This window comes from Chanodichthys erythropterus, chromosome 13 (genome assembly GCF_024489055.1).
Source record: "Chanodichthys erythropterus isolate Z2021 chromosome 13, ASM2448905v1, whole genome shotgun sequence".
Taxonomy (NCBI): Eukaryota; Metazoa; Chordata; class Actinopteri; order Cypriniformes; family Xenocyprididae; genus Chanodichthys; species Chanodichthys erythropterus.
The window spans coordinates 18,192,960-18,212,546 of record NC_090233.1 but is presented as its reverse complement, the minus strand read 5'-3'; the positions used below and the strand labels follow the sequence as shown (position 1 = coordinate 18,212,546).

Below are 19,587 nucleotides of genomic sequence, written 5' to 3'. Positions count from 1 at the left end.
GACATTTATCCCATTGCAATGGCATACACCACAGACTTCCATTGTTTGAGCATTACACACAATTTTTGCTTGCTTTTACAAATGAAGGGAAGAGTCAAAATGATTTACTGTGGTAATTGACAGCATGTCACAGATTCTGCTTAATTGGAACCTTAAACACATCCAGAAAACAGTAAGAGTGGGAAAACCAGAGAATATTACTTTGTCAATGAGAAGAAACAACTTAACGCTAGAGTGATATGCTGGACGTGAGGCTAGTATACCATGAAATTGACCCTGCGTACTGACTCTGAGAAAGATGGCTATAATTACCTATTACCTATGTGCAGTCCTTCTGAAGGAATTCACTTCATGGGTAATATAGATAGAAGGTAGCATAGTGATTTTCAGTAGCATAGTGAAGTGTCCTTTCTGAGTGACACTGATGTGTAATGATGTTCTGTGTCCTGCAGGATGGACGATGCAGAGGCGTGCTTCATCCTCAGCAGCAGAAATGAAGTGGACCGCACCGCAGCTGTAAATATAGCCTTGTAATATAGTTCCTTGCCAAAAGTAAAAAAGTTATTAGTGCTGCAACAAGAAGACGGAGACAAGAGCCGTCGTTATTTTCATTTTTAAACACTTGCAGTCTATATAATTCATAAACACAACTTCATTCTTTATAAATCTCTCCAACAGTGTAACATTAGCCATTAGCCACAGAGCATAGCCTCAAACTCATTCAGAATCAAATGTAAGCATCCAAATAAACACGGAACTTACGCGATTAGACATGCGGCATGACGAACACTTTGTAAAGATCCATTTTGAGGGTTATATTAGCTGTGTGAACTTTGTTTATGCTGTTCAAGGCAAGCGCGAGCTCCTTGGACAGGGAGCGTGAGCATTTAAAGGGGCCGCAGCATGAATCGGTGCATAGTTAATGATGCCCCAAAATAGGCAGTTAAAAAAATGTATTTAAAAAAAATCTATGGGGTATTTTGAGCTGAAACTTCACAGACACATTCAGGGGACACCTTTAAAATGAACCATAATATAAACATGAAATCTTAAATGGAATGCAAGTAGTCTTAAAGCTAAAGAGAAATTTGAAGCCTATATGTTAATGTTCTTCATAATTTATCAAAATTATACTTTTTTTTTTCATCTTTCAAATCTTTCAAAATCTATCATATTGTAGGCTTACCCATTATAAATTGTTAATGCACACAAAAATTGCATACATCACATAAGCTATAAACTTCACATATTTGTGTAATCAATTAATTAAAGAGACTTACATGTTAAGCCGCCATTTTGCGCTGGCATGCTTCTACAGTAGCCCTAAATGGACAAACTGCTCTATCAACTAATTTTCCTGAACTTAATCTACTATTAATGGCAATATTAAATAATGTAAGTTTTCATATCATGACACTGCAAGAATTCTGTCTGTTCTTATAGGATCATCAAACCATTCTGCGAGCTTGGGCTGTGAAGGACTTTGCTCCAAACTGTCCTCTATATGTCCAGATACTCAAACCGGAGAACAAATTCCATGTCAAATTTGCAGGTGAGTCTTTTGCCTTCCTGAAGTCAATTAATTTCATATGCAGTTAGTAAACATTCATCTATTCTTGTTGATTTTTCAGAAAAATGTTGACCAAAATGTCCTTTAAATTTATTTTCTTTTTATATAGTCCTTTTTACTTTTTTACTTAAAAAGTAAGTAGCATTTAAATGTATTTTTATTTATAAGCATGTCACTAAATGTCAATAAAAGTGTAAAATGTGAAAACTGTCCTGACGATTAGACAATCTGTTAGCAATTGGAGCTTATTGAATGTAGTATATATGGTTGTAGCTTGTGTGTGTTTGTTGTATGAATAATAAATATAGATCCATCTTGATTCTACGCTCTTCACCTCCAAAGTTATTCATCTTCATTGAAGTGTTTCATGGTTATGAGTATCCGCTTTCTAAGTGTAGTGTGGCCTCCACCTCTCGGGTCACTGCATTTGCCTTTACATGTGTTCATTTAGCTGAAGAAGAGAGATTGTAGTATTAGAGGGATTAATATATGCTTTTGTGTGCTATAAAATCATGTATTAATAAAAAAAATGTGTTAATTCAAACACCTTGAGAAAGGTAAATAATGGAGAAAGGAGAAGGAAACCTTTTTAACTCACTGACATATTGAAACTTCTAAAAATGAAAGATTCTTGTTTAGTTTCTCATTTATGTGTGTTTGTTGCACTGAATTATATTCTAGATCTATATGTTGAGATAGGAGTCATCCAGTGCAATATAGCAATAGTATTGAATTGCTGTTCTGATGATGTTGATGCCATGTTGATTAGTGATATTTGGTGGTAACGTTGGATTTTTGTTCAGCTTTAGAAGTTCTGAGATTAGGGCAGTGCACAAATGTGCTGGAACTGAGGAGTTTTTAATTTCATAATGTCTCCAATAGAAGTGTTTATAGAGTTCAGCAGGGAGCCCATCTGTGCTTGGTGCTTTGTTATTTGAGAGTTGTTTTCTTGAAATTCCTTCATTTTTAAGAGAACATTCAAGCTGATCATTCTGTAAAATTGAAAGTGAGACTGAATTTATATTATATTATATTATATTATATTATATTATATTATATTATATTATATTATATTATATTATATTATATTATATTATATTATATTATATTATATTATATTATATTATATTATATTATATTATATTATTCTCACATAGATTATGTGTAGGTATGTTTTGTTTTCCAGATCATGTGGTGTGTGAAGAGGAGTTCAAGTATGCCATGCTGGCCCTCAACTGTGTGTGTCCAGCCACCTCTACCCTGGTCACACTGCTGGTACACACGTCTCGTGGACAGTGAGTACTGATGTCTTTCCTCTTTCATTTGACACTGATGTAACGAGAAGTGTTTCCTGAAATGCTGTTTAGTTTATTGAAGGATTTAATAATGAATAATGGCTCCTCACATAACCTTTCCAATTCTGTGATCCCTAACAAATAATAGTGTCACAAATAATTAGTCAAAGCAGATTTGCTAGGAGAGCCAATCAATGCCATTAAACTTTCTGTAAACATTTGTCTGAGGGAGACTGATCATTCTGAACTTGCTGAGGTAACCATTTCATAAAGAAAAATCTCAAACAATCCCCAAATAACTGTAATATCAGATATATATATATATATATATATATATATATATATAATAACAGTGTTATCTTTGTGCTTGCATTTTAACTGTCTGGTTGGGGTTTCAGGGAGGGACAGACATCTCCAGAACAGTGGCAGAGGACGTATGGCCGTTGCTCGGGGAATGAAGTTTACCACATCCGTTTGATGGACAGCAAGTTCTTTGGCGAATATGATGGGAAGAGTTTTACTTATGCCTCCTTCCATGCGCATAAAAAGTGAGTGATTGTGGAACATTTAACATTTATTTATCTGCATGATTCACTGTTCGGATGTGTGAAATGATGCTTTTTATAAACCCTCCCCAAAATATTACATTTTTTGTTTAAATGTGTTAAAAAACTCATCTATTGACTAAGCATGCTTGTATTGTGCACATATTTCTGTTCCAGTTTTGCCACTTCGCACACCATTGTTTGCATTTTACACCTTTTTGAATTTTATTCATGATATTTTTTAACCACATTCCCTACTTACACCATCATTCAAAAGTTTGGGGTCAGTAAAATGTTTATATATTTTTGAAGCAGTCTAATATGCAGGGCTGCATTTATTTGATAAAAAATATACTGTAAAACCTTAAAACTTAATTTATTTTATTTATCCAATTGATTTGTCCGATGTATTTGAATTGACAAAATTAAATAAAGTCATCTCAACTTTTGGAAGTAAAACTCAAATACAGTGTACAGTAATAACAGTAATTCTGTGAAATATTGTTGCAATTTAAAATAACTGTTTTCTATTTCAATATCTTTTGTGATGTCGAAGCTGAATTTTCAGCATCATTACTCTAGTCTTCAGTGTGATCCTTCAGAAATCATCTAATATGCTGATTTGATGCTCAAAAAACATTTTTATTATTATTATTAGTAGTAGTAGTAGAAGTAGTAGTGTAGTGATATTAGTATTACTAGTATTATTATTACTAGTATAATACTACTAGTAGTTGTAGTAGTAGTATAATATATATATGTCAAAGGTGTTTTGGTTTGGTGTTCATGTTTTTGTTTTCATGTCTTTTATTTTGTAGTTTGTTTCATGTTGCTTGGTTGTGTCATGTTTCCCTTGCTCCTCATGTTCTCCCGTCCATGTGTCTTGTTCTTATTGGTTGGTTATAGTCTTGTGGTTCTCTGTTCTGTTTTGTCATTGGTTCTCTTGTTACTTGTGGCACTTCCCCATCGGTTGTCTTAGTCATGTGCTCTCATAATTCTTGTATTTATAGCCAGTGTCTTCCCCATGTTCCTTTGTCATGTATTGTCAATGTAACCTGCTGTCGGTGAGTCATTAAGTCTAGTCAAGTCAAGTCAAGTCAAGTCACGTTTCTGCTCCTGTTCGTGTTCACGTTTGTATTTTGGATTATTCTCATTAAACTGTATATATATATATAAAGTTTAAATGAACAGCATATATTTGAAATGGAAATCTTTTGTAGCAATATAAAAGTCTGTACTCAATTTGACCCTTCGCAAAGACCCTCCTTCCTTAGTTACTGTTGCTTTGGCGACAAGCCATGGTGCTGTCACGCCACACGCAGTGAAAAATACACTGCAGAGCAAAGAGGACATTGACAACACGTTGACAGACAAGACAGAGCAAGTTACTTATGATATTAAACAAAGTCCCAGCTTTCAAACTGTATTTTTTTAAGAAATCTGAACAATAAAAAACATTTTGTGGCTGTTTTTATTGTGTCCTGACAGATTGCTGTAGTGCCTCAGATCAAGCGGCTTGTGAACCAATAATCTCTTCCTACTAGTTCATTTAAAGCATCAAATAAACATGAATGAACATGAGAAGGAATGTTGTTTAAAATGTGGAAAGACGTAAATACACACCATTTTTCAAGTTCAAGTCCACCGAGGTTAATCTTCCAACTCCTGACTGCTTTGTGGAACAAAATGGCGGATTCGGCGTTGGTCACATCGCTTGTCAATCAAACTCCCGGCGAAGGGTCAAATTAACGCATCCTTGCCGAAAAAAAGTATTAATTTCTCTAAATGAAAATCTTATAGACACATGATATTTGCAGTCTTACATGATATATACAGTAGTGTGCTCAGTCTTATATGGCTCATACTGTACCTGCCTAATCTCATTTGCACTATAATGGTCAATTTCACTTTACTTTCGTGTATACAGTACTGTATTATTATTATACAGTACAGTACTTATTCACATGATATATTATGCACTTCTTTTTAGATGCTTTTTAGATGATAATGTGTTATATTGGCTCTGGCTTACTTGTACTCTGCAAAATGACAATTTGAAGTTGAATGTAATATAATAAAAATCCCCAAAGCAGGAACTGGATGTAGATCATCTCAAATAAAAGTGAGTTAGAACTATGCTTTTTCCTTTTAAACTCCATGCTAAACACACCACAATCACCTTTCCCTTAGGTACGGTGTCTGCCTAATTGGCACGAAAAGAGAAGACAATAAGAGCATACTGCTGAACCCCGGTCCTCGCCACATCATGTCTGCCACAGACACCTGCTACTACATTAACATCACTAAGGAGGAGAACTCTGCCTTCATCTTCAAACAGGAGGAAAAGCACAGCAAAGGGCTGTCGGCCACCGGCGTGTATGACGCTCCCTCTCGTCTCCCGGTGCAAAGCATCATCGCAAGCATGGGTGAGGGAACCTTTCTGAAAGTCATGTAATTAACAGAAGTCTTCAAACTTTTAATCATCAGACTAAGGGTTGAATTAAAAAACAAGTTTCTTTAAAGCTTCAGTATGTAGCCACTAGTGCCACTAGCAGCACCAAGCGGAAATGCAAAATAATTACTGATTTAAACATTAATGGTGTTGTTTTTGTTACATAACAGCTAAACAAATGAAGCACAAGTTTTAATTTGTTTACATCAGTGCAGCCGCAGGGTTGGTTTAATGCAATTTCCATATGGTTGCCATATGCCACTTAGTGGTGTGAAAATAACACTCAGAAGTAGCAATAACAGGATGAATCTATCAAAATATAGAAGAATTTTCAAGTCATGCTCATGATAAAATATACTTTCTTTTATTGTTTTTCCTTTGTTGAAGTTGATCAGTCTACTTCATATGGTAAGTCTGAGCATGTGGTTTCCTTAGCATTAGTTAAATCACAGTTAAATCATAAGACATCATTAGTGAATGTCTGTGTAAATGTTAACATTTACAGAAACCTTTCTCTCCCGTTCATTTCCATTAGGAATTCACAGGTCAAGTCTTTTGTCCTGCAGGGTGTTTTACCTAGAAAATGAAGATTTTTTTTCTTTTTTTCCCCCAATTTGGCTTGGTAACTGCACTTGCATGTGTAAAATATCCCTGGTCTACGCTCTAACATAATCAATTATAATCAATTAGTCCATTAACCTTTCTTCACAGACCCCCCTCCCCCCCCCCCCCCAAAAAAGGGATAGTTCCCTCAAAAATGAAAATTACCCCATGATTTACTCAACCTCAAGCCATCCTAGGTGTATATGACTTCTTCTTTCAGGCAAATACAGCCGGAGTTATATTAAATAATATCCTGGCTCTTCCAAGCTTTATAATGGCAGTCACAGGCAGTGATTGGAGGATGAGTTTTTGAAGCCCAAAAAAGTGCATCCATTGCTCATAAAACATACTCCACATGGCTCCGGAGGGTTAACAAAGGCCTTCTAAAGCAAATCGAAAAACTAAAATAAATTAAAAAAGTAAAATAATGAGTTTTCAGCACAACAGCCATACACATTCGACTTGCGTCTAAAAAGCATTAACTTACATAGGACACAATAACATTACGTAATACTCATTATAATGTAGGACATAGCTTAGAACGTCATGGCATTGTGTACTACGTTGCGGAAGTTAACGATTTTTAGAGTTGAATGCATATGGCTGTCATGCCGGAAACTCGTTATTTTACTTTATAAAGTTTTAAATAAGGATATTTGTCTTACACGAACGCATCAATTCCCTTTAATAACCCCCTGGAGCTGTGTGGATTACTTTTGTGATGGATGGATGTACATTTTTGGGCTTCAAAATCTCATCCTCCAATCACTCCTATTATAAATCTCGGAAGAGCCAAGATATTTTTAAATATAACTGTGATTATGTATGGCTAAAAGAACAAAGTCATATACACCAAGGATGGCTTGAGGGTGAGTAAATTATGGGGTAATTTTCATTTTTGGGTGAACTAGCCCTTTACAGCAGAACAATCTTCTGCATAACAGCAGAATTTTCCTTCAGAATCATTTTCAAATTAAACCTCACGGTGCTTAAAGATTTTTGGTTGCAATTTAAAGCACTGATTTGAAATGTGCAAATCAGTGTTTATTCATAAAAAGCAATAAATCAGGGTTGAGGTCAACTTCAGTGGGTTTATGAAATGCTATATTTAAACATTCATACTATCTACTCTATATGTAGGAATTTTTCCTAGTAATTTACACAATTTTTTTTTCAGTTTTTATTCATGCGTTGGTGGAAATGAACTGGAATTTACCTCAATTCTGAGTCATGTCGGCAAAAATGATGTTCATATTGCAATATTTTTTTGGGCCGTTTTCATTGCACTCAAATTTGCACAAAAGCAGCTGACATATCGGATCAGACTACAAATTTTAGACCGGTGAACACATCTATATGAATTTCCTCATCCTGCATCTTCCCAGAAACCGAAAAGAAAAACCTCCAATCTCATGGCTCATTTGTATTGTATTGCAGGAACTGTGGCAATTGACCTGCAGAATCCAGATCCCCCGGCTGACAGCAGTAAACTGGCTCTGCCCACGGAGAACGGAGCTGGGAGTCGTAGACCCAGCATTGCCCCTGTGCTGGAGATCGCCGATTCTTCTGCCATCCTGCCTTGTGATCTTCTCAGTGACCCCTCAGAAGATGAGACCATGCAATCAGATGAGGAAGGAGCACTGGCCTTAGAGTAAATAATGTTGTCAAAAGCACAAAATGAATGAGGTTTCTCAGGGACTTTTTAAACAGACAGCAAATGAGACTACAATCATTCGGCTTGTTGTGTGAAGCTGTGCTTTTACTTTAGTAAAAGAAAAAAAAGTAAAAAGAAAAAAGGTTAATAAAATCGTCAGTGGATGATAAAATGACCAATAAAATCCTATGCACTTACACGTTCAAAAGTTTGAGGTCATTAAGATTGTAAAATGTTTTTAAAATAAGTTTCTTATGCTCAGCAAGGCTGCATTTATTTGATCAAAAAATACAGTAAAACAGTTATATTGTGAAATATCATTATGATTTAATATAACTGTTTTCTATTTTAATATATTTTAAAATGTAATTTATTCCTGCGATGGTAAATCTTAATTTTCAGCTTCATTACACCAGATTTCAGTGTCACATGATCCTTCAGAAATCATTCTAATATGCTGATTTGGTGCTTAGAAACCATTTCTTATTATTATTAATGTTGGTAAACTGTTGTGCTGCTTAATATTTTAGTGGAAACCATGAAAAAAATTCAGAATTCTTTGATGAATATAAAGTTAAAAAGAAGTAAAAGTAGAAATCTTTTGTAATATTAGAAATCTTTGATCAATTTAATGCATCCTTGCTGAATAAAACTATTAATTTATTTAAAAAAAGAAAATTGTACTGATCCCAATTACTTCTAGTTATTTCCTTACTGTGCACTCTCTCTATTGCGATTGTTGAATTACATTTAATTGCTTTCAGGGAGATCAGATGAACCTTAAATATATTAGGAGTTATCAGCCTTTCAGCAGTCACGCTGCAGAATGATTTCAGCGTTTTTCTAATGTCAGTCAGAGCCAGAAGAGACATGTGCACTCTCTCTCTCTCTCTCTCTCTCTCTCTCTCTCACACACACACACACACACACACACACACACACACACACACACACACACACACACACACACACACACACACACACACACACACACACACACACAATGTTGGGTTTCTATGTTTTATAGGGACTTTGCATAGACATAATGATTTTTATACTGTACAAACTATATATTTTATCCCCTAACCCTTAACCTATCCCTAAACACAGCCCTCAAAGAAAACTTTCTGCATTTTTCATTTTCAAAAACATAATTCTGTATGATTTATTAGCCTTTTTTTCTCACGGGGACCAAAAAATGTCCCCACAAGGTCAAAGATTTGTGGTATTACCATACATTTGTGGACATTTTGTCCCCACAACATAGGGTTTACCAGGACCACACACACACCAACGATAAAGAGTTTAAAGATAAGTCTCTTACAGAACAGCATTGAGACTTTCTCGCCGCAGGACTCTGTTCTGCTCCTGTGTCTCCTAATACTTCCTCTGGTGGACAGAATGAGTCGTGAACATCCCTGTTGTACGGAGCTGCTGAATGTTTAGTGCACTCACAGCGCCCTCTACTGATCATTTACATGCAATGCTTTCAAAAATAAAGCTTTTGTAGTTTGACTGATGTATATTCTGTGCATTTTAATTAAAATAATTTATTGTAATTCACTCTCAGACTTTTGACATTTTATATCCTTCTACTTTTTCAAGGTGTATTAAAGGCTACCCTCCAAACTCCCCTTACATTGGAAGCTCCCCAACTCTTTGCCACCTTCTGCAACAAAAGGCGCCATTTTGTTGTTTACGACTTGACAAAGTGAGTGTATTACTCTTAATTCACCCTGAAATACTGATATTCTGATTCAGTTTAATTCATTGTTATGGGATAGTTTAATGAAAGAGGAATTGTCCAAGAAGTATTTACTGACAGCTTTTTGTGTGTGTAGTTGTGCTAATGCATTTATATGGGGGGATTCAACAGTCTAAATTAAATAATTAAAGGTCTCTTTTCATTTTACATAAATACATTTCACATACTATTTATTTATGTTTACGCCATTTTCATCATGGTTATATTTATTGATTGCAAGTATTCAGTTTCATATTATATTTGTTTGCTTTATGTTGTATGCTACATTTTATTTAAGGTGTTTCAGTTCATATTTCATTTCATTTGAAGGCATATTTCAGGTATTTCACTTTGTCATTTTATAAAAAAATAAATGTTTTTCATGACTTGTTTATTTATTAATGCTTTCATTTTATTGTACTTTTATCGATGTATAGCAACAACGATACTCTATGTTTAAATATTAATGTAAACCCATCAATTTCATAATGTATTCTTTTAATTTAGTCTGTTAAATCCCTCAGTACATTTAAATCAGATATCATTATTTATTTCAGTGCATCATGAGTTTTACTTGTGTTTGATTCAGGGTTGTCGACACAATAGTTTTGAAGATGCCAAGGCGTATGGTTTCAAAAACAAGTTGATAATCGTTTCTGCTGAGACAGCGGGAAACGGCTTGTACAACTTCATAGTGCCGCTGCGTGCCTATTACCGACCCAGGAAGGAGCTGAATCCCATTGTGCTGCTGTTGGATAATGAGTGAGCTGCTACTGTTCATAGTGATGACTTTAGACTTTGTTTAACCTGACTTTTCCACTTAAAAAATACTTACAGGCATATCTGCATAAAAACAAATTTCTTTATCTGCTTTTCATACTCTATTGTGCATTAGATGGAAATGTTTGCAGTTTTCTGCACATCTTAATGTATTATCTTGCTCTCTAATGCTATACACTTTCAGAAGTGTTATGTTCATTATGCTACGCATATTCTTCCTTTCAGTAAAGCAAAATTATGTACACAATTGTCATCACATTGTAGATTCTTCCTCAGAGTTTCCATAGCAACTCTGAGATGTGTCAAAAACCTTTTTCCAATTACCTGCTTATGCATTTTGCACAAACTTTTACCCTGAGAATACATTTTTATAAGGTTGTTTGCCAGTTCCAAGCCTTTAAGAACTTTAAAACTGCAGCTGTGAATGGATTAGCATTGTCAAACTGCTCTTCCCCTCCATTTCCAGGCCTGATAATCATTTTCTTGAGGCCATCTGCTGTTTCCCAATGGTGTACTACATGGCTGGTACCATAGACAAGTAGGTCTTTAAACATTTCAGTAAATGTACACATCCTTAAATTTGCTCTTAGTCCAGACTGAATGGTGGGTTTGTGCTGGTTTCTGTCATAGTTTGGATAACCTGCTGCAGTGTGGCATCATCTACGCTGATAACCTGGTGGTGGTGGATAAAGAGAGCACAATGAGTGCAGAAGAAGATTACATGGCAGACGCTAAAACCATAGTCAACGTGCAGACCATGTTCAGGTCCGTTTTATGCTTGAACATTAATAACTTTAGCAAATTGGTTGTATTTGTCTTTGTCTTTTTTTCAGCATCATTTGGAAACATGATGGCATTGGGTACTAATCACTTTCTTGGCTGAGTTTTCCTGCAAAACTTCACTTTCGTCTTTGTTCTCCTGTTATTGTGTCCTCTACTAGGTTGTTTCCTAGTCTCAGCATAATCACTGAGCTAACCCATCCTTCTAATATGAGATTCATGCAGTTTCGTGCCAAAGACTGCTACTCCCTGGCTCTCTCCAAACTCGAAAAGGTCTCATATCTTAACAGAAACACTATTTGACTTACATTGGGGTCCAAACGTCTGAGTTGTGCTTTTGCTTTTCTTCTTTTAATTATTGCAAATTATAATGTCATTAAAAGCTTTAGTGAAAAGTTGAATTGAAAAATTCAAGCTGATTTAATTCAAGCTTCATGAACTCCTTGAGTTTGTGTAAAACCTTATATCATGGGGTACATTTGATCTAGAAATAGTGCAGAAATAATAAGCTAAATTATTGTTTTGCTAATTTCTTTGTTTATTTTCCAAAATCCTAAAACCTTTTATTTTCAGTTTTAAATTAAATTTTGAGTCCCAGATTGTCAATGTGATCTCAGACTTTTGGGTTAATAATTTTTTCTTCCTTGCCAGTAGGCAATTTAATTGTACTCTAACCAGGCCTAACATTAAGATTAATACCATTTCAAACTTTTCTATAATACAAAATAACTTTGCTTGAGTGCTACAAATGTATTATGACATGGTCCATTAGGAATCTTTCGAGTGATTCCTAAGTATGATTTATGATTTTTGTGGTGATTGCATGCTTCAAAAGAATGAAAATACTGAAACTAAGATAATACTGCATCACAACTTGCCAGATGGTCTCAAAATCTCAGATCATCAGCAGTGGAAAGTTCCGTCAATCTTTTGTTGTGATCTTTTTCCCTTTTCTCCAGATAGAGAGAGATAAGGGCTCCAATCTGGCATTCATGTTCCGCCTCCCATTCGCTGCAGGCAGAGTGTTCAGTATTAGTATGCTGGATACTCTCCTTTACCAGGTGAGTAATAGATCAGATGCAAATTCTGCTAATTCTGTACAAAAATATGAAAAAGTTGCTTATGGCATTCTAATACATTACCATTCATAAGTGTGGGGTCATTATGAAAAAAATTTACTACATGACTGTATATCATTAATGATTATTTTAATAGTTTTGTAATCTAAGTATCATGTGGTACTATATGCATGTTTTGACCAGAAAACAATTATTTACGAAACATATTTTGATAAGCAGTAAGTAATAAGCTTCGAAATCGCCCACTATACCATAATTCACTATTCCCTACATTAGTCCACTAATATACTGTAGTCCATTTAAAGGAGTGAATGAAAACGAGTGAGTGAAATTGGACACTGTGTGCCGGAAGGGCTGCCGCTTTTGCATAGTTTGTGCTTTCTGTTTAATAATCATTTGAAACTTAGCAAACTGGCAGCTCACAGCACTTTGGAAAATGGATGGATGCAGGCGCCATCTTCTGGCCAGACATGGGAATTCATTCATTCAGCACAATCCTCACAGTGCATTATGGGTGTTCTCTAGCCATTGAGCTTACATCAGTTGTACACTCAGTATTGTGTACATTATGGGATTGAATGAGTGCACTCGATAACATCCACTATGGTTTCGGACACCACTACAAATGGCTGTCCCCTAAATAGTGTCCTATTTAAGGATATAGGGGGCAGTTTCGGACACAGCCATGTTCTCCTGGACAACACTGTATAACTGACTGCTCATCAAAAGTAGTAAAATGTAATACATTTTAATATATAATAATATAAAAAGTGCATTTTATTTTTGTATCTCTACACATTTGATACTCAAGAAAGCTGATACCTTTCTGTGAGGTAGTTACAAGCAGAGAACCTTGAGTGGCATTTGCATTAGGTTGTGATCCAGTTTTGCTCCCCTCAGGCACTGAGTCTCTGTAGAGCCTTTATTGATTGTGTGAGGTCTTGAGATCATATGTGTGCTTTCTGTGGACTGTTTTTGTGTTTATATAGTTTCTGTTTATCCTCTAGTCTTTTGTGAAGGACTATATGATTCTCATTGCAAGACTCCTGCTGGGTCTAGACACCACCCCGGGCTCTGGCTACCTCTGTGCTGTAAGTGTAACCGCAAACAAAAACGCACCCACACACCCTCAGCAGCCAGTTTGTCTGGCATCATTCATCATTTTTCATATATCATTCAAGTCATTGTTTGAGTTAAAATGCTTAAAACTAGTTATTTGAACTTGCCCACCCACAAATCTGTTGATGCTGACAGCAGTGTTGAATTGAGACAGATGGTGTAAAAATAACAGCGCATGTTTTAAAGACAGATGTGATATGATAGGTGGATCTCATAAAAACTCCCACGAAATGTTATATTTCAGCCCAAAATCAGCTTTGTTTGTGTTCTTTATAGGGATATATACAGTGGGTATATTATATCCCCTTAAATTTTTCACTCTTTGTTATATTGCAGCCATTTGCTAATATCATTTAATTTTTTTCCTCATTAATGTACACACAGCACCCCATATTGACAGAAAAACAGAATTGTTGACATTTTTGCAGATTTATTAAAAAAGAAAAACTGAAATATCACATGGTCCTAAGTATTCAGACCCTTTGCTGTGACACTCATATATTTAACTCAGGTGCTGTCCATTTCTTCTGATCATCCTTGAGATGGTTCTACACCTTCATTTGAGTCCAGCTGTGTTTGATTATACTGATTCGGACTTGATTAGGAAAGTCACACACCTGTCTATATAAGACCTTACAGCTCACAGTGCATGTCAGAGCAAATGAGAATCATGAGGTCAAAGGAACTGCCTGAAGAGCTCAGAGACAGAATTGTGGCAAGGCACAGATCTGGCCAAGGTTACAAAAAAATTTCTGCTGCACTTAAGGTTCCTAAGAGCACAGTGGCCTCCATAATCTTTAAATGGAAGATGTTTGGGACGACCAGAACCCTTCCTAAAGCTGGCCGTCCTGCCAAACTGAGCTATCGGGGGAGAAGAGCCTTGGTGAGAGAGGTAAAGAAGAACCCAAAGATCACTGTGGCTGAGCTCCAGAGATGCAATCGGGAGATGGGAGAAAGTTGTAGAAAGTCAACCATCACTGCAGCCCTCCACCAGTCAGGGCTTTATGGCATAGTGGCCCTACGGAAGCCTCTCCTCAGTGCAAGACACATGAAAGCCCGCATGGAGTTTGCTAAAAAACACCTGAAGATTCTCTGGTCTGATGAGACCAAGGTAGAACTTTCTGGCCTTAATTCTAAGCGGTATGTGTGGAGAAAACCAGGCACTGCTCATCACCTGTCCAATACAGTCCCAACAGTGAAGCATGGTGGTGGCAGCATCATATTGTGGGGGTCGTCTGTTTTTCAGCTGCAGGGATAGGAAGACTGGTTGCAATCGAGGGAAAGATGAATGCGGCCAAGTACAGGGATATCCTGGACGAAAACCTTCTCCAGAGTGCTCAGGACCTCAGACTGGGCTGAAGGTTTACCTTCCAACAAGACAATGACCCTAAGCACACAGCTAAAATAATGGAGTGGCTTCACAACAACTCTGTGACTGTTCTTGAATGGCCCAGCCAGAGCCCTGACTTGAACCCAATTGAGCATCTCTGGAGAGACCTAAAAATGGCTGTCCACCAACGTTTACCATCCAACTTGACAGAACTGGAGAGGATCTGCAAGGAGGAATGGCAGAGGATCCCCAAATCCAACTTGTTGCATCTTTCCCAAAAAGACTCATGGCTGTTTTAGATCAAAAGAATGCTTCTACTAAATACTGAGCAAATGGTCTGAATACTTACTGTAGGACCATGTGATATTTCAGTTTTTCTTTCTTAATAAATTTGCAAAAATGTCAACAATTCTGTGTTTTTTTCTGTCAATATGGGGTGCTGTGTGTACATTGAGGAGAAAAAAAAAAGAACTTAAATGATTTTAGCAAATGGCTGCAATATAACAAAGAGTGAAAAATTTAAGGGGGTCTGAATACATTCCGTATCCACTGTATATATGTAAGCAATAAGGTACGAGAGGCTGCGCTGTATCGTGAATAAGTTAGCTGTGACTTATTCACGATACAGCACTAGCCTCAAGTACCTCATTGCTTTTATAAAACGGTTACCACACAATACAAATATTAAAGCCATATGCAACTTTCATGAATTAAACTTTCATTAAAAGCCTTCCTACTGCCGGAAAAATTAGTCCCTGACTGTGAATAGCAACAGAAGTTACATTATAACACCATTAGATGGTGGCAAAGACTGTGTTTATGAGTGTGTCAGTCAGTAGCGAAGACTTTTACATTGAAAAGACTGAATAGTTGTGAACACAGAACAAGAAGCAACTGACAAATGCTTTGACTAGTGCTGTCAGTCACAGGAAAACCCCTTAACTGTTAAAAGGACAAGATAATATCAGACATTTAAACAGATTTTTTATTATGAACATAGTGACCTGAAGGAAAATACTAAATCTGAATGCAGGTAATAAACTTGTTCACGCAATCTCTTTCTCAAAGTACTCTTCTACATTATACAGTAAGCTTCAATGAACAATATCAATTGAGAACAAACAGTTTACGTTGCTAAGAGTGGTTGCTAAGCAGAACCATTGGGTGAAGCGGTCATAGTCGTGTTTTATTGTGAATAAACCACAGCTATTGACCAATCAGAATCAAGGACAGGAACTATCCATTTCATATATATATATATATATATATATATATATATATATATATATATATATATATATATATATATATATATATATACTTACTATTTTGTTAGTTTAGCTTAGTTTAGTTTGGTAAAATGTAACCTGCATGTTCATGAGCTTTACCTTTCACTTTTGAAACAGATGAAGGTAACGGAAGAGGACTTATGGATCCGGACGTATGGAAGACTTTTCCAGAAGCTGTGTTCATCCAGTGCAGAAATTCCCATTGGGATTTACCGCACTGAATCTCACATGTTCTCTTCCTCAGAGGTAAGATTAGATTAAGAGGAAGTGATCCGAGAGTTCAGACATGGCTGAATACACTCATTTTTATGATCCATGCAGCTCCAGACGCTTGCACTGCAGATACAATCTGTCACTGTGCCTCTACTTAATCTTGTGCAGTGTTGAAGATTTACAGCTTTATTTTGGGCTAAATCATGGCTTTGCTGGCTGTTGTGACTTGAAGCTTGTGCAATCCTTGTGCTAATCATTTATAATAATAATTTAGTAATGTGAGCAGGTTTATTTAAAGATGTATTAAGTAGTTTTCTAGACTCAAAAAAAAACTTTTTACCCCAAATATGAGGACCCTTTTAGAAATTTAAAGGCAGCTATATATTTTCATATTTTAAATATCCATTTATACTGTGTGACAAAATTATTGAGCATATATTTATAGTATTGTTTACATTATTCAATAATTGTTTTTATTCTAACTGTACTGAAGCCCAATCAAATAATTTACATTTTTACTTTAATATTTACTTTATTTTTTGGACTTTCACTACCATTCAAAAGTTTGGGGTCAGTAAGATTTGTTAATGTTTTATGTAGTCTCTTATCCTTACCGAGGCTGCAATTTAGTAAAAATAGCAGTAAAATATTATTACTATTTCAAATTATTTATTTATTTATTTATTTATTTTTAAATGTAATTAATTCCTGTGATGGTAAAGCTGAATTTTCAACATCGTTACTCCAATGTCACATGATTCTTCAGAAATCATTCTAATATGCTGATTTGGTGCTCAAGAAACATTTCTTATTATCAATATTGAAAACAGTTGTGCTGCTTAATATTTTTCTGGAAAACATAATACATTCAGGATTCTTTGATGAGTAGAAAGTTTAAAAGAATAGCATTTATTTGAAATAAAAATCTAATAATATAAATGTCTTTGCTGTAAACTTTGCTGATCAGTTCAGTGCTGAATAAAAGCGTTAATTTCTTTAAAATGACCACAGACTTTTGAACAGTAGTGTACCTTAAACAGACTAAAGGCTAAAAGAATCATATCAGAAGGTGAATTAGAGACAGCTAAAAATATGTGCCTTTACTTAGTGCACCTTTACAGAGTAAAGTGGTTCAACTGGTAATAAACTGATACAAAAAAAAAAAAGAACAACATAATGACTTCAGCCGTCTGACAATGAAAATATCAGCCCACCACTTTAAACACTGTTAACCTATTGACAACCTGTTGCCATGCTGATCAGTCTCAGGTGTCTGTGGAGGACTGTGAGGACCCACGGGACCGCAGGGAATCCTGGAAAGAGAAAACCGCCCACAGAAACTCCACAGGGAGCGACCAGTCAGAGCACCCACTCCTGCGGAAGAAGAGCATGCAGTGGGCGAGACGGCTGAGCAGGAAAAACACCAAACCACCCAGTCGAGCTGAACGCATCAATCAACAGCGCCTGAACCTGTACCGGCGCTCCGAGAGACAGGAGCTGTCAGAGCTGGTGAAGAACCGCATGAAGCACTTAGGGCTACCCACTGTCGGATACGGTAAGTTTGACAAGGGGAAGTGAGTATTTCCATTTGTGCCTACTAAAATACTGAAGGTTCAGAACTGCTTGCATTTATGTCTTTTGATATATTGTGTCATTATAAATGACACATATGTTGGAGATCTGTTTTCACAGTGTTTCTCTTTGTAAATCCCCCTCCCCTTGTGTCCCCTGCATCAATCATTATTCTTCTGAAACGTCCTTTATCAGGGATCACAGGAAAACTACAAACAGAAAGAGAAAGGAAATATAGTTTACGTCTTTATTAATAAATCAGTGCATAAGGGAATATTTTTTAAAGGGATAGTTCACCCGAATATGAAAATTCTGTCATCATTTACCCACCCTCAAGATGTTCCAAACCTGTGCGAGTTTCTTTCTTCTGCTGAACACAATTTCAATATTTACGGAAGTCAATGGGACCCATCAACTGTCAGAAGTTCAGCAGAAGAAAGATATTCATGCAGCTTTGGAATAACTTGAGGGGGAGTAAATGTCAGAATTTTAATTTTTGGATGAAATATCCCTTTAATGTTCAAATTTTACTTTTTCCAATGCTGTCCAATGGTCTTAAACCACTAGTGAAAATATTTTTCTGTTATGTAATTGACATATCACTTTGAGCACAAAAAAAAAAAAAAATTCTGCATGAACTCCACAAGTTTTCTCATTAGTCTCAAACTGTTGGTCCTCACTGTATAGCAGGTGGGTTGTATAGCATCATGATGAATATGATTTACTGTTGAAGGGTAGGTGGTCATTTGATAGGCCAGAGTTCACCATCGACAACTTCTGTTTTGTGTGTCCTGCCTTGTCTTTTACTCTATATTCACCTTTCTAAAAACTTCATTCTACTCACTTTCTATCCTTCATGTTGCAAAAAATCATTCTCTGATTTCCATTAGTCAACTCTGAGAAATACTGTTGAAAACTGAAGGTGAAATGTGTAATTTTTCATGTTAAAACTATTACTTATCCCATTTTGCAAAGAAATTACACACTTCATTTACACACTTAATATAAATTCATAATAGTATAAATATTCATGATATTTTGAGAATGTTTTTTGCATGGTGAATTTTTCTTGATCTTTCTCTTGAAAAAGTGCTGCTTTTTCTGCTGCTTGCTTGACCTTTTCTTTCTTATCTTCCTACTTTCACCTTTTCCCTGCACACTGTAGAGGACGTAGCTAATTTAACTGCAAGTGATGTGATGAACCGAGTAAATCTAGGATATTTGCAAGGTAAATCCACTCAACAACACTGTTCCTGTAGTATGGGATTGTTCCAGTAGATCAAGTCACTTGATTAATGAGCTGAATGAAGCCAGATATTCTCCACTGCTCAGTTTGTCCAGTGACAATAATTGGAACAGCATCAGCAGTCTGTATTTTAATAGGATAAGCGCTAAAATTCAAAAGAAATGCTTTGTGACGTTTTAATAGGCCTTTTTGTTTCTTCCTCTTTTAGATTTAGAAGTCATATATGCAGAGTTTTGAAAATGTACCTGATTCTTACATTTTCTTGGTAGACAGTTTCTTACTAAAGCTACATGAAAATATCCAAAGCCTGCAGTTC

General features: G+C 35.9%; 1 protein-coding gene across 6 annotated transcripts in view; it reads left to right on the top strand.

The window, feature by feature from the left end:
• The window catches only part of kcnt1b (potassium sodium-activated channel subfamily T member 1b), a 107,128-nt gene that overhangs the window by 75,748 nt on the left and 11,793 nt on the right, over positions 1–19,587 (top strand). For 3 of the 6 annotated variants that reach the window (XM_067405777.1, XM_067405780.1, XM_067405779.1), the window contains 15 exons: positions 453–516; positions 1,444–1,552; positions 2,739–2,865; positions 3,264–3,413; positions 5,601–5,836; positions 7,903–8,116; positions 9,725–9,830; positions 10,453–10,625; positions 11,110–11,181; positions 11,274–11,408; positions 11,585–11,696; positions 12,383–12,484; positions 13,510–13,593; positions 16,358–16,486; positions 17,717–18,008. In XM_067405777.1, coding sequence (XP_067261878.1) covers positions 453–516; positions 1,444–1,552; positions 2,739–2,865; positions 3,264–3,413; positions 5,601–5,836; positions 7,903–8,116; positions 9,725–9,830; positions 10,453–10,625; positions 11,110–11,181; positions 11,274–11,408; positions 11,585–11,696; positions 12,383–12,484; positions 13,510–13,593; positions 16,358–16,486; positions 17,717–18,008 — 2,105 coding nt within the window. Of the gene's footprint in view, positions 1–452; positions 517–1,443; positions 1,553–2,738; positions 2,866–3,263; positions 3,414–5,600; positions 5,837–7,902; positions 8,117–9,724; positions 9,831–10,452; positions 10,626–11,109; positions 11,182–11,273; positions 11,409–11,584; positions 11,697–12,382; positions 12,605–13,509; positions 13,594–16,357; positions 16,487–17,716; positions 18,009–19,587 lie in introns of those variants that run through there. The other 3 variants (XM_067405778.1, XR_010896869.1, XM_067405781.1) reach the window with 3 other exon arrangements.